The sequence below is a fragment of the Sceloporus occidentalis genome, unplaced genomic scaffold, assembly GCF_023333645.1.
Source record: "Sceloporus occidentalis isolate IW3139 unplaced genomic scaffold, rSceOcc1.0.p SCAF_5, whole genome shotgun sequence".
Lineage (NCBI taxonomy): Eukaryota > Metazoa > Chordata > Lepidosauria > Squamata > Phrynosomatidae > Sceloporus > Sceloporus occidentalis.
In genome coordinates, this window is record NW_028316985.1 from 133,810,389 (window position 1) to 133,825,807 (window position 15,419).

Consider the following 15,419-nt stretch of genomic DNA (forward strand, 5'->3'; position numbering starts at 1 on the left):
ATTAGCGATCTGCAGTAGGTGGGAGGATGGCTGAATGGAAGGAGAAGGTTTTGGTTATATGGAATTGCACTGATTCATGAGAGGTTGAGCTATATAACTGGCAACTCCAGAGATTTTTTTAAGTAATAGGCTTTAATGCAGTGATGAAAATATACTTATTTGCCACTAAAAATGGAGATATTATTTTAGGACTACCATGGCAAGACATTTGAGGAGGGACAGTAACCCTGCCAGGACCAAGAGGGTGATGAATTGTGCTAAAAGCCATCACTCTTGTGTTGAATTATCATAGTGCATGCATTTTAACAACAACAATTAAAATGAAACAAAGCCCACAGGCAACATTAGATATAGTGATGCAGTGTACTTCAGATTTCCATGCCCCACCTGAGCAGTATGCTAGTTAAAAACCAATATAAGACATTAAAAAAATCTTGGGTGCTAAAAGCAAAAAACAAAGTCTCATTTGGACAAAATTTCAAACATACATATTGGTACTTAAGAAACTGTTGCTAGAGTGTGGTAAAAGTTGTTCAGGGAAGAGTTTTCAGAGTATTACTTGTGAACTGACTGTTGGTATTTCTAGATAGGGGTATTGACCTATAGTTAAGGAATGAATGGAATTAAAACCTCTTACATATTCTTTAAGACATCACTCAGTCATTATTTCTTTAAGTTATTATAAGCATAAACCATATATCATTACGATATCATTTACTAATACAAATACTCATTCTTTGACAGGTCCTATCTGCACTGGCCAGGATACTTGGGTGACAAGCTTAAGTATCTATCCTAGCCCCAAAGCTGGTCCAACCTCCCCCCATTAGTGGGGCTCTCCATTTTGATGCCAGGTGGTTGTTCGCATGGGTGTTCTACTCTGTTGCCTGGTATGGTGGTGATGGCACTTGCTCCTGAGATCAGAACACTCAACCTTAATCACATGCCTCGTTCTGATCTCACAGTGAGTAATGTGCACCAGTGGTGATCATGCCAGGCAGCAGAGCAGGACATGTTTTAAATAGCTGTCTAGAACAAAGGGCTCCAGATCTTCTTAAAAAATCGGGAGCAGACAGGAACTTACTTAAATCCATTTTAACAGGGTTGTACCATGGGTTTGATGCTGAATGGGCCAGATGTTCAGTTTGTTTGTATCAGACTTGGGGTTTAGGCCATGCATTTTCAGGTGTCCCAGCCAAGAGTATGAGAGAGGCTGTTTTATTTGGCCCATGCAGACAGGGCCATAGTGATTTAATTTAACCTTGAGTGAACCATTAATCTTTTTGTTCCAACTTGTCCCAACTGAGGGCCATGGACTGTAGGAAAAGTATTATATAGGTAGGTACTGTGACAAGTGGTGACTGCTGAAAGATAAAGCAAAGGTGGCTCTTCACTTTAAGATATGCCACAATGTGGAAATAGCAGTGCCACCCCTAATTTTCAGGTAGTCATGCTGTGATGCTTCTGCTAGGGCCCATGAATGGATGCGTCAGTGGAATGGTGCATAGGACTGGGTTGATGGATACCATGAAATCCAAAATGTAGTTAATGTAGGGCTTTCTCCCCTTCTGTCTTAATTTCTTAATTCTGCTTCAAATCACGTGTTACGTAAAAATTTCATGCAACATTCCACAAACACTGTCAAATGCTTGCTTAGACAGAGACATAAAGAATCTAGAAAAAAATCATTTTTTAAAATCTTCTTTTAAGCATGAATCAGAGATTAGAATGTATCTGGAAAATGAAGCAGAACACTTGAAGGCATCTGATGCAGAATCATTCGTCTCTTTTTTTGGTTGTTTATCTCTAGAAGATGTGGATGAAAAGGTAATTGGTCTTTTCATAATTTACTTGACATTCCTTCTGAAGATGATTTATAAAATGTTGCAGAGGTTTACCAGTTTGTCTTTTCAGACTATAGTTAAGGCAGCTCTATTAAATAAAATGATGACATCATCAGCTGAAATAGAGCCAGTGTGGTGCTAGGTTCAAGTTCCGACTGGGTCATATGATTCAGTTGGTGATCTTGTGACAGTCACACCTCTTCAGCCTGATGTACCCCACAGAATTGTAAGGATAAAGTTGGAAACAGGAGAGCCATGCCTTCTCATTAAAAGAAAGGAGGAAAATAAATGAAACAATTACGTGAAAAGTAATGGTGCATACAACTGTATATTATTTGACTAACGATGAGACTACTTTAAACTAGGAAAGGCTACTCTGGTTGGTCCCATCTCCCTAGTGATTAAGGCAGTGGTGTTTCACATTAATGTCTACTGGAACCATTAACATAATTTGTGACCTCCTTCTGACAAAGTCCTACCACTTAGTTATAGTCCCTTCTCCAGTATATGGCCTCCCCACAAATGCTTTTCTTTGATGGCTGGGCTAGAACCATTAACTTTCTGTTCTGCATCAACACAGTCTGATCAGCCACACAATCAGCCACAGAAGGGAGTGATCTGTTTTGTAAAAGGATCTGATCCCTGGATTCTGAAAGTAAAAGGCTTATGTTATGTTATCTGAGCTATCTAGGCTAAACTGATGCTTCTTCTATAATTCTGGATATTTAGAAGATGACCAAACTAAGGTTTTCATACTTCAGCCGCATAAGAAGACACAACTCTTCTAGACAATAATGCTAGGAAAGGTGGAGGGTAGTAAAAAGGGAGGAAGGCCGCATACTAGATGGATAGACTCAATCAAAGAAGTCACGTCTCTGAGCCTGCAGGACTTGAACAGAGCAATTGAGTGGTGTGTCACTTATGGGGTTGCCATAAATCAAACTTAACTTGAAGGCAGTTAACAACAACAAAGAGACTAAGTAGTAGTGGAGATATGTAGAGATATCATTGAATACCAAAGTTAGGATTTCTGATTTCTTTATATGTTTGTGAAAGCTAGATAGTGAAGAAATAGAAAGAGAACTCATTTGAAATGTGAGGCTGGAGGATAGTTCTAGGGATACCAGGGACTCCCCCAAAAGACAAATAAATGAGTTCCAGGGCAGACCATGCCTGGACTCTCCCTAGAAGCCAAAATGACTAAATCATGAGAAGAAATGGCACACTAGACAAGAAAATGTTTGGTAAGGTAAAAGAGAGTAGGAATAGAGGGAAATTGCATTACAGATGGATTGACTCAGTCAAGGAGGCCACAGCCCTGGGTTTGCAAGACCTCAACAGGGAAAACAAGGGAAAACAAACAAACAAACAAAACCTAATCTAAAAATCTATGTAGATCTTTGGTATTTTCATTAGAATATATAGAGAAAAATGGTGTAGCATTTTATTTAAAAATGGAAGAACACTAAAGTTTGTGTGTCATACTGGAATTAAAAAAAATGCTTCATGCTACGTTGTAAAGAGGAAAGGTGCTTGCTAATCATGTCAATTTTTAAAACATATATAAATGGCAGATCATCCATAAAATGTCCTTAATCCCAGAAGAAGAAGAGGATATCCGATACATTGTGTGCATTGTGTCATGGTCATTGGTGCTCAACATGTACAATAAGGAACAGCAAAGTAAAACTGCCACTGCAAAGCAGGTGAGAAGTCATTTGCTATTATATCAAGCTTGCTTCTAAATGCTTAATGCCACAATTTATAATAAAGATTGCTGTGTTTGTTGTATCAGTGTTCCAGTTTTAAGTCAGTCATCTTCCTCTGAATAAATAGTTGCTCAGTAGCTCTGAGAATACTTGTATGCTATTAGCTCCTGTCATATTAAAACTTCCAGTGTCTTGTAGTAGCTATTGTGTTAAACTAACTAATGGAGAAAGAGACCATTTTCTTTTAACAAAGACAATTTCTAACAACATTATGTTGCAACATAACATCATTCTATTGACTGTGGAATGTTGCCAGATTGCTGGTGCTTACTGTGACTCTTAGATCTTCTGCACTGCAGAAATAAAGCAGTTTGGCACCACTTTAACTGTTATGTCTCCATCCTGTGGAGTCATAAGATTTGTAGTTTGGCAAGGTATTCAGCCTGATGTGTCAGAGAGCTCTGATGTCTCACCAAACTACAAATCCCAGGATTCTGTAAGGTGTCAGTTAAAGGTGGTATCGAACTGCTTTATCTCTGCAGTGTGGATACAGCAATAGCAATGCTAATTACTTTTCTAGTTCACTTATCAGTGAACTAGCACTGTCTAAACAGTTTACAATGTGTAAGCCAATTGAACCCAACAAGCTGGGTATTCATTTTACTGACCTACGAAAGGATAGAAGGCTGAGTTGGCCCTGGAGCTCTCCAGGATCAAACTTACAATGTTGTGGCTTCAGGACCAGCATTTAACCATTGCAGCACCAGGCCTCCTATATTTTGTCACAGTTTAAGTCTAGCAACACCCCCCTTCATGAAATGGTTGTTCAGTGGTGATTGGTGGCTTCCATAGCACTGAGGCAGTGAATCTCATCCAGTTTTTAGTCCAGACTTCAAAGGAGCTATCCACAGTTCATACAAGTGTAGGTTCAAAACTGTGGGTAGTTCTCTATAAAACCTAACATGGATGCACTTCTCTCATAATACAGTAATCACCAGCCACCATATCAATCGTGGTGTTCCATATATTGTTGGACTACAGTTCCCATCACAAAGAATCATCCCCTGCTCTTGCTTTATTGTCCACACGCATTGTCCACACACATTGAGTAGTATATTTGATAGTCCAGAAAAATGAAATATTATAGGGGATGGAGATCAAATCAGTTATATAGATAATGTGATTTATATATAGAATCATAATCTAAATCTGAGTTACAAATTCACAACTAATTATAAGGGGCATTAATTCAGTGACTTTAGATTTTCCACATTATCCATTTGATCTCTAATATGTCTGTTAAGGAATGTGGTGCTAACACACTAGCCCCCTTTGAAGAGTTTATTTTTCTTTTTAATTTTTTCTTTATTCAGTGATTTGTTACATACATAAACATAGACATATACATAGACATACACAAACATTTATATAAAAAAGAAGAACAAAAACAAGGAGTTGATTTTTCAATAAATAAATACTCTTAACATCTAAAATGCATGATGTGCTGATGAATTCCTCTCATAGTTGCCATAGAATAGTTTGTGAGATCGGTTTAAACATCAACATAAGTAGGGGGAAATGTGGTCCTAATTCCCACTACTGTTTAAATCAGATCGGGTTAAACAGGCATGGTTCCCACTGAATTCAAATTCAGAAAGCGATTCAGGAAGGGAGGCCATGTTTTTTGCCCATTTAACACTTGTCAAAAAGACACTGATTTTTTTCTGCTCCTTTTCCTCAAAACTGAATTATCGTAAGTGGGAACCATAACCAAATGGGAATTGGTTTCATAATTCAGTTTAAAATAAGATACCCTGGATCTGTATTGCAGAAATAATGCAACTTGGCACTGCTTTAATTGCCACAGCTCAGTGCTATGGAATCCTGGAACTGGTAGTTTGTTGTGGCATCAGAGCTCTCTGACAGAGAAGGTTAAATATCCCACAAATCTGCAAATCCTAGAATTCCATAACCTTGAACCATGGCAGTTAAAATGGTGTCAAAACTGCATTATTTCTGCAGTGCAGATTTGGTCATAGTCCAAAATATCAAGGGAGCAAAAGAATGGGAAAGGCAAAGCTATTACTAGTTATTCATCAGAACTCTTATCACCTGCCATCAAGTATGGCCAACTACCTGATGCCCCCATATTTCCCTCACAGGAGAGGCAACCCCCCCTAAAAAATCATTTATTTTTAAACGCTTTATTCAGAATGCCCCTTGCACTCTCTGGGAATTAGCACACTTTTACCATGTGCCCACCCTCAGCTGTTTTAGGCCCAGGCAAGGCCTTTTTCAAACCAGGAAGTGGCCCAGGTTCTTGTCAGCGCAACTGCTGGGGTCCAACAACCACTGTCAGCAACTCAAACGAGTCCTGGGGTTAAATCAGACCCTTGGAGCAGAGCTGGCAAATTTCCAGAAGCAGAAGCATGGCTCCAAAGTCCAATTTGGGATGACAGCAACTGGATGTCTTCCAGGAACTGAAGCAATGCAGGAACCTCCGGGGACACACAGCAAACCGATGCTATAGCTTCTGATAAACCACCAGAGAAACAAAGTCTCCTGAAGTGCTCTTTATTCACAGTGCTATAATACAAATCAAGATCTCTAAAACTCCAAAACATACCAATCCAACTCCTTCTACTAACCCACGCCAAACCCTTGCAACCCCTGGGCTTATATAGTCTTCAGACCATGTGGTCTCCCAAACCCAGTGAGTTCAGGTGTGTAACCATTTCATGTGTCTCCTGTGCAATCTAGATACATGGTTTCATCATCCATGGGTACGTGCACTTGGGCACTGAAGTGGCCTTGAGCCAATGAGCTTCAGCTGTGCTGATCAACCTTGCCACTCTGCTGAATGCTCATGGCCAAACACACACACATCAAGCATTTCCCTGTGTGCTGTGTTTTAACCCTTCAAATCCCTGACAGTTCTCACCTTAAAACATCTGGGAAGCCCCCATAACTATGACAAACTACAACTGTGCCCCTTAGAGCTAATGGAGTGTACAACAGTTTTTTTTTAAAAAATGTGGCAGAGGCTTCTGGAGTCCTTCAGAACAGCTGCCTGTGGCCCATTAGGGAGAAAGAAGTATTTTATATCAAGAATATGCACATAGCAATATAATTCCAAAATAAGGGACCAGTAGGTGACATTTTCATTCCAAAGCATAATTTGTTCGATATGTTTCATTCTTTCTTTGTTTTTGTTTGCCTTTGGCCAAAGAACCCACCATTATTAACACTGCAAGAAACTGCAGACCTGATCAGGATGTATTGCCTCAGTGTGGCTTTTCTATATTATTTACCTCTTGCGGAACGAGCTCAGATTAGGCTTATCAGAAACAACTGGAATGAGGAAACCAATATGTTAATTCATCAAGTAAGTTTTACAATAGATGCAGGTTATATCAAATAAGAAAGTCATAAAAATAAATATGCTGTTTTTGGTGACCACCCTGTGAAGGCTTTTTTAAAATTAAGATTCCTTACAGAACTCATATTCACTCATGTACATATATTTTCTTTTCCTGAGGAATTATAAAGGAGTTTATTGCATTGGCTTTGATCCCATGTTAGATGTGGAATGTAAGTTTATTGCATTTCTTTATTGCTGAGTAGTATGAGCACATTTGCAACCTGGGCCTCTCCATGTTCCTCCCGTATCTTTTCAAGAACAGGATTTTCCTGTTCTTGAAATGATGCATTAGAAGCCGCAATTGCAAGCAGACTGCGTATTCCCCAGCAACAGGGAAGTGCGGTAAGATCTGCCTTCTGTCGCGGAAGCAAAGCTCATGTGATAAACTCCAAAGAGTGGACAAGGTGTTTTGGGTCCCAGAGGTCAAAACAGGGGTTTTTTTTTGCTCCAAAATGACCTCTAGGGTATGGGAGAGTGAATTTCCACCACATCTGGGGCCTAAGCGTTAAAAACAAGCAAACATGGATTCCCCCCCTTTTTGCCCCCAAATGCCTGGTAGAGGATGTAGGTGCGATTTCCACCATGGGAGAGGAGGGCTGAAACAATTTAGGCCCAAGCACAGCTTTTTTAAAAGAGGATGTGAACAGGAAAATGATTTCCACTGCCTGTTGTAAAAACAAGGCTTCTCAAGGCCTCCAAACATGGTGAAGGTGCCACAGTTGCCCCCCTCCCCAAGGGTACATGATGATGGGCCTACAACCTCAATCTATGAATACTTTGTGAATAAACTCCAGTTAACTCAAGTTTACTTCCATGTAAATATGCACAGGATTATATTATGTGATTAGTATCCTAAGCATACTTATTAGGTACAAAGAGGCTGTACAGACTGGCCATTAAGGCTGGCCTGGGGGCAGAGTCAGGACATAGTGTCCTTATGACGCATGCCCCGACTTCACCCCCAGGCCAGTGTCATGCCATGCACCGCACCACACGGCATGCAGCATCACAGTGCTCCTCTGGTGCTGTGTCTAGATGATGCAGCACCAAAGGGGTGCCAGAAAGTTGTGGCACCAGTGGCTATGGCTCCCTTTCTGTGGCGCATAAAGAGCCATTTTTTCAGCTCCTTTTTGCACAGCGGAAAGGTGAGATCGGGGCTGTGTCATGTGGTTGCCACTGCCCTGATCTGGCGCTAAAACGGGCACCCATTAGAAATTCTGAGTAATTTTTTTTATAATTGCAATTTGATAAATCTATTGGCTTCCCAACTGGAAACTGAAGCTACATTGTACATCAATTGAAAGTGTTTTCTTCATATGCTATGTATACTTTAGTCATATTTCCCCCCACTTCCCCCTTTTGAAAGTGTTTTTTTTTTAATGTTGTATATACTTTGATGATATTGCCCTCTCTTTCTTTAGCATAAGTTTTGTGAATGTCATGTTTTGAAAAATCTTGACTGTACAACATCACTGGACATAGATACTTCTACTTTGCCTGATCTGAGTGATAATCTCCTGTGGAGAAACATTGTACATTATTATGAATCAGGAAAAGGCCCAGGTATTACATGCATATTATGTCTTTGAATTATAAGATCATTTGCTTTCTCATATTTGAAACTTAGCTTGAGTGAAGTTTGTTGTTGTTTTGGATTGGTAACTTCTAAAATCCCCTAATCACCATTGTTCATTCTACCTTGAGAGAGAACACTGTCTGCAAGTGATAGTCTGAAAAGGAACATGTCCATGTTCTGGTGTGAAACAAGCCTTTTTGTAGTGGAGTGGAATTGATAAAAAACATGCTATCTCACTGCCTGTACTGAATTCCCTTACACATATCCATCAGTTATATAAGTGCTCCCATTAACTGAAAGTTGTGGATTGCAATGGGAAAGTTGTTTACTCTTTGTGCTAATTTTGCTTTATTTAGATTCATACTCTCTCAGGGATCATAAAGTACACAGACACTTCTAATTTTTGCTGATGTTTATGCTCCTTGTGAATGGTGGTTGAGTATTGGCTTTAGGATGAACATCCTATTTATTGCACTGGAACATCTTGCAAGTTCCTCTTTGGGAATTTATTTGTTGTGAAATTTATATACTACCCATATAGCATAAAATGTCTCTGGGATTATTTACACACAAGTCATTGATAAATTAATAACCAAAACAATAATACAGCTGATTTTATATTATGATTCTGTAGACTAGAGTGAAATATCACTCTGGATAGCCCCTGAACTGGTATAATTAAAATATCATGCAGATCTCTTAGAGAGTATTTGATGGTCAGGAGGGAAAAATGGGGAAAAAACTTTCCACAGTAGCCACTGTAGATGGCAGAAAATTATAGTGTGAAATTGAGATAGCATTTGCTAGACGTCGAAAATAACAGTTCCAAAGAGTGTTGAATAATATAATAGATATAAATTATGATGAAGCTTACTGCCTTTAAGGAGTATAAAAGATGACGTTTCTATATGAAGTGAAAATGGTATGTCAAGATTAGCAGGATACAGTGAGATCTTTCTAAACATTCTGAGAATATCATGTTCCATAACTTTAAATTGCATTTATTTACAGTACAAGTTACAGTTGTAAGCATAATTTGTCATGCACACATGAATGTGTATGTGTATGAGTATTTTTTCTTGCTTAAAATATTTCAAAATATTAAAAGGCTAGGACTTTATGTCTGAGATTTGAAAATGTTTGCTTTATATTATTACTAGCAGTATCTTAAACTGCAATATGTCAAATGTTTTCTTCTGCATTATACTTTTTTTAGAGCTTGATTTGGATATAAAATCAAATATTCATTTGTGTTTGATGTATGAAAAATTGTGGAAAGGTATTTCACAACTATCTGCGAGACTTGATATTGGAGCTTCCTTTCCACTGCGGAAAACTTCTAAGTGTTTTCTTACACCAGAGTTTTCACCAAATAAAGGTAATATGGAGATATTCCAAGCAAAGGTAATATGGATTACCGTTGCTATGTGCCTTCAAACTGATTCTGGTTTATGGTGATCTTGTCTAAGGTTTTTCTTGGCAGCATTTATTCAGAAGAGGTTTGCCATTACCTTTCTCTTGGAATGAGAGAGTATGACTTGCCCACGGTCATGCAGTGGGAGAGTGGGGATTCGAACCATGGGTCTCTTGGAGTGCTAGTTCAGTGCTTAAATCACTGTACCATGCTAGAGTTATGTTATTGTAATCTGTATAATAATACCTTATTCACTTCAGACCGAGGAGCAAATGAGACCTGTACATGGGAGCAGGTTTTTGCCCCCATGAACTAACTGGATGGAGAAACATGCAGAACAAAATGGTGTGTCTCCTAAACTAGTCTATGGGTAGCCCTCCTCATTTGCGGCTTTGACTTCTGCAGATTTGATTATTTGAGGATTTGATTAATATGTCCTCTCTAGGAATCTCTAGGTCCTCCAGCACAACTCTGCCAGAAGTTGCCCATAGAGTTGTGCTGGAGGATCTAGAGACAACTAGAAAAAACACTTCTCTAGGCATTTGTAGGTCCTCCAGCATGATTCTACGGTTGCTCTGGAGGAACTAGAGCAGTGATGGCGAACCTATGGCACGTGTGCCAGGGGTGGCACTCAGAGCCCTCTCTGTGGGCACATGTGCCATTGCCCCAGCACAGAGTTTGCCAGGGTTTGTTACTAGAAAGCCAGAGGGACATGGCACTTTGCAATAAACAAGTGATTTTTGGATTGCAGTTTGGGCACTCGGCTTCTAAAGGGTTCTCCATCACTGAACTAGAGATTCTTAGGTGCTTTACAGACCGCTCAAAAGGGCGGTCTGCCGGCACCGTCATTTGCTGTGCCGAGGAGCCCCAACGGCCAAACCATGCGGCTCCTCGGCACAGCAAAAAGAAGCCGAAAAAAGCGGCTTGTTTTTGCGCCGTGGAAATGGCATCGCAAGGCACCAGTGGCACACTCACACCATCATTTCCGACGTGCAGACACTAGGTGTCCGCGATGTCAAAATGGTGGCACCCGTGTAGAATGGGCGCCACCATTTTGTACGCACAGAGCACGTACTAGGGTTAGGGGCGTCTGGAAAGGACACCTCTTTCTAAGCCTAGTACGCGTACTTTTGGCCTGTGCGGAATGGACCTTAGAGTTGTTCTCTCAGGTAAAAAAATGTGTTTTTTATATGTGGTTTTCACACTTTCATGGTGGTCCTGTGCCACTAACCCCAGCGAATGTGGAAGGCCCACTGTAGTTCTAGCAGTTGCCTGTTTGATCAACAAACAGAGCAGGGAACCAAGTTTAGTCCCCTGCTTCTGCTATTTGCCTACCAAACAGCAGTATAAAAAAGGGACTCTGCCTATTCATTCTTAACTGGTCTATGCACATTCAGTTGATCAGAGCAAATTCTAATAATTCAGCATATATTACTGTTGAAATAATTTCTTAAAGCTATGTTTTGTAATATCTTTAATTAATACATTTTTTCTCATGTACTGGCAGAGGACATTTTGCTAATGGGTTGTTTTTCTTACTTGATTGGTAGTCTGATAAACCAGTTAGGTTGACTTGGAGCTTTACTAGTGTAGGAGAATAACCTAGTGGGAAACCAGTCTCACGACCTAGTCTAGTTCCTTTCTCTGCTGAGATTAGATAAGTGTGACTATGGGCATTATCACACAATAATGTATAGCACAAACAAACTGTTAAATAGTGCTTTTTGTATATATGGAAACATAATGGTTTAAGATTGAGCGATATTGCACACTTGCAACAGTACTGGAATAAAAGTGGTGCAATAACACTTTTTTGCCTTACCGCAAAACTAACCATAGTGCCACCCAATCTGCAGTGCTAGGATAGCAGCAACAAATCCTATCTCAAGATTGATTTGCCTATTGCCTTTTATAAAGGCGTTTTGTATTTTGGATTATATCTCATGATTTTGATGGTTTTGGATCACATCTCATGAATGTAGCTGATTTCATATAGTAGTGATTGATTTCATATTAGTACACCTAAATAGACCTATCAACTGTTTTCTGCATGTTGACATTAATGTCTTATTTTAAAAAATGTAAGCCGCTCTGATAGCCTTTTGGCTGAAGAGTGAGGTATAAATACTATAAATAAATAAATAATATTTTCCTTCCTCACAAATGTTGATAATCTTTTAAAAATTATTTTTTTAAGGAAATGCCTCTAACATGACACTGCCTAAGTTAGAGCTGATACCAATGGAGTGTACACTAATGGATGAATTTGCTGGAGATATTTTGAATGACCTGTCTATTTTTAAAAGGTATACATCTGTACTTTAATTCCTGTTTGTTATTTATTTTAGAAATTACAAAGGGTATAGGCTAATTCTCTATTTATATTTATATCTCTCATTTATATTTTGCAGTTTTTAAATTATAATTCGTAAACCACTTTGACATCTGATTTGATGAAGGGAAGAACTGAAAAAGTTTAAAATAGTTGCATGGAAATTGTCCCCTAATGTTGTTTTGAAGCAGAGAATCAGCATCCAGGGTTTAGAAAGACATGTTAGCCCAGCAAATTATAGTTCTGATAGTAATATCAGTTTCATTTTAAAAACTAAATTATGCAGCTTGTTCTTCAAAAGACAAAGTTTAAATCCCTTTTGTGTATTTTCTGAGTATATATACTGTGTATATAGTGTATATATACTGAATCCCAATCCTGTGGAAATAGCGGGATTCAAACAAACAAACAGATAAATAAATATTTTTCACATGAGGGGGTTTCACACAGTTATTAGAAGGTCTGTGTCATTGAGCGTAGACATTTGTAATGGCTGCCTACATATGAGTGAACACACATTGGCTGCAACCACTTACTTGTACATAGACAGATCTTTATAGATGTGCACATTCAGCATGTGGTTTTCAAGGAGATGGGGCCAGTGATGTACATATATGTGGAATTTCTTCACTGATACAGAATACAGTATATGACAAGGAAGTTTTGTTGGTTAACAAAAGACTGACTAGCATATACAGTTGACCCTCAGGGGTTGGACTGGATGGCCCTTGTGGTCTCTTCCAGCTGTATGATTTGTGACTTTGACTTTTGAAGATTTGATTGTTCATGATTTGACTAATATGCTCTCTCTCAGAAACTCTAGGTCTTCCAGTGGTCAGCGTCCACCAGAAGACATGCTGAAGATTCCTAGAGAGAACATTTGTTCAGGCAGTTGAAGGTCCTCCTGTGCAATTCTATGATCAACTTCCAGCGGATGCTGATCATAGAGGTGCGCTGAAGGACCTAGAGATTCCTAGAGAGGTGTTCTCTCAGGTTAAAAAAAAGTATTTTTTTAATTTGCGGGTTTTCCACTTTTGCATGGGTTTTGCACCCCTAACCCCAGCAAAAGTAGAGGGCCCACTATACAAGAAACTGAACTACAGGGACATGGAATTCTGTATTTAAAGAAATTCTATTTAGTATTTAAAGAATTATATTCTATTTCAAAATTTCCTTTATTTTCCTATTAACATTTTTGTGGTTTATTAATTTTGTTGTGTATTAATCCTAGAAAGGGACTAGATTTCTCATATTAAACATGAACATCTTGGAGGCAACAAGACACATCTTCATCTGCTAAAAGATCATTCAGGCTAATGGAGGGAAGCATATTTGACTTTTATTAAAAGTTTATAAAATCCAATTCCATTTGTTTATATGGTCTGCATGGCTAAATTGAATGTATTCATTTCTGTGATTCACCAAATCATTTTGACCTTACAGAAACAAAGACCACTTCTCAATAAGACCTTTATTATATGCAGTCAGTCTTTCACAGACTATGGATCTTATTGCATTAACAAATAAGCTGGCTTACCTATTCAGGCTTGAATTCAGGATCTGGGAAACTTCCAACTTCAAAAATTGGCCAGCTTCGACCCAGGATTCATGCGGACTGTGGCATCCCAGCTAGATCAGTGATGATTCCCCAGATCCTGAATTCAAGCCCAAAGAGGTAAACTGGCTCATCTTTCAAATGAGTTCACACTCTGATAGCACCTCATGGCTGCTGGAGTGGCTTAGCTATTTGGCCTTAAGACAAGCTTTCTGATGTGAGTGTTGTCACAAACAGGTTGTATACTTACTTATAGAACATGCAGTAGAAAGCCTTTAGAACCAGTGTGTTGTAATGATTTGAGTAACAGAGTAGGATGGGAGTGGAGGAAATAAGGGTTCAAATCCGTACTCACCTCTGCAAAACCCACTGGGTGATTTTGAGCAAGTGACACTCTGTCAACCTCAGAGGAAGGCAAGAGTAAATCCCCTTTTAACAAATTCTGCCAAGAAAACACCAGGATAGGTTTGCCTTCGGTCACCATAAGTTAGAAATAACTTAAAGGCAGACAGCAGCAGCAGCAACCATCCTTTAGATTTTAGATTATAATTTCTTCAGTAATTTAACACTATATGACAATTAATGTACACTTCTGTGTTTTTAAAGTGATACTGTTACCGTGCAAACAAAGTGGAGAAAACATAACGAATGTCAGTCCTGGTATTCAAGAAGACCCCTCAGTGAAGACTGTGCTGGTACAGGTAAAATGCGACTGAGGAGTTGGAGATACTTTAGTATGTTTAGCAGTTTAGGTCCCATTTTCTGTGAAAGGAGTTGTCCTCCCATCTGATATTTGAAGGGTGTTATGGCCACCTCTTAAAGCCCAACTAGTAGGCCCATCTACCCTATGTTTTACACTATAGGACATATAAAAATCAGGCTGTTTCCTTGATAAGATTACAGGCTTAGCCCTGATTAATTGCTTGCTTCATTGATTTTTGAATGATTGAATGATTATAGATAATTTATCTGTAAAGTTCATAAAATAATATATGCCAATATTATTGTTTTTAATTTCTTTTGAATTGTGCTCGACTCATGGCAACCCTGTGGATGAGACATCTTTGAGATCCCCTGTCCTCCTTTACACTGCTCAGGCCCTGCAGGCTGAGGCCCACGGCCTCCCTGATTGAGTCCATTTGGCATGTGGTTTTCCTTGTTTCCCACTGCTCTCTATGTTTCTTAGCATTATTGTCTTTTCTAATGATTCATACCTTCTGGCAGTACAGCCAGTCCTCCACATTTGCAGCTTTGACTTTTGTAGATTTGGTTATTTGCAGTTTTGATTAATATGGCCTGAAACAGATGGGCCAAAAGAAGCAGCTTCTGGCAGTTTCAGGGGTGGGATGTTCAGATGATGCATGCCCCCAAAGTGGATTAAAGCCATTCCGAGGCTGCCAAAGGCAACCCAAAGCCACCAGAAAAAGGAGTGGAAAAAATCTGCTCTGCTCCTGCCAGTGACTGGCTTAGAATTCTTTGAATTTGTCTAAACATACGATATTGTAACAACTTTTGCTACATAAAAAGTAGATAGGATTTATGTTTTTACAAACCATACATATGGGAAA

At 39.1% G+C, this 15,419-nt stretch overlaps 1 protein-coding gene across 1 annotated transcript in view; it reads left to right on the top strand.

Moving 5' to 3' along the window:
* LOC149312850 (putative ATP-dependent RNA helicase DDX60) overlaps positions 1–15,419 on the top strand; it is an 87,622-nt gene that overhangs the window by 16,695 nt on the left and 55,508 nt on the right. The window contains exons 6-12 of the mRNA XM_089525518.1: positions 1,711–1,827; positions 3,419–3,550; positions 6,783–6,938; positions 8,396–8,537; positions 9,767–9,928; positions 12,162–12,270; positions 14,458–14,552. Of these exons, the coding sequence (XP_089381644.1) occupies positions 1,711–1,827; positions 3,419–3,550; positions 6,783–6,938; positions 8,396–8,537; positions 9,767–9,928; positions 12,162–12,270; positions 14,458–14,552 (913 nt within the window). The remainder of the gene's footprint in view (positions 1–1,710; positions 1,828–3,418; positions 3,551–6,782; positions 6,939–8,395; positions 8,538–9,766; positions 9,929–12,161; positions 12,271–14,457; positions 14,553–15,419) is intronic.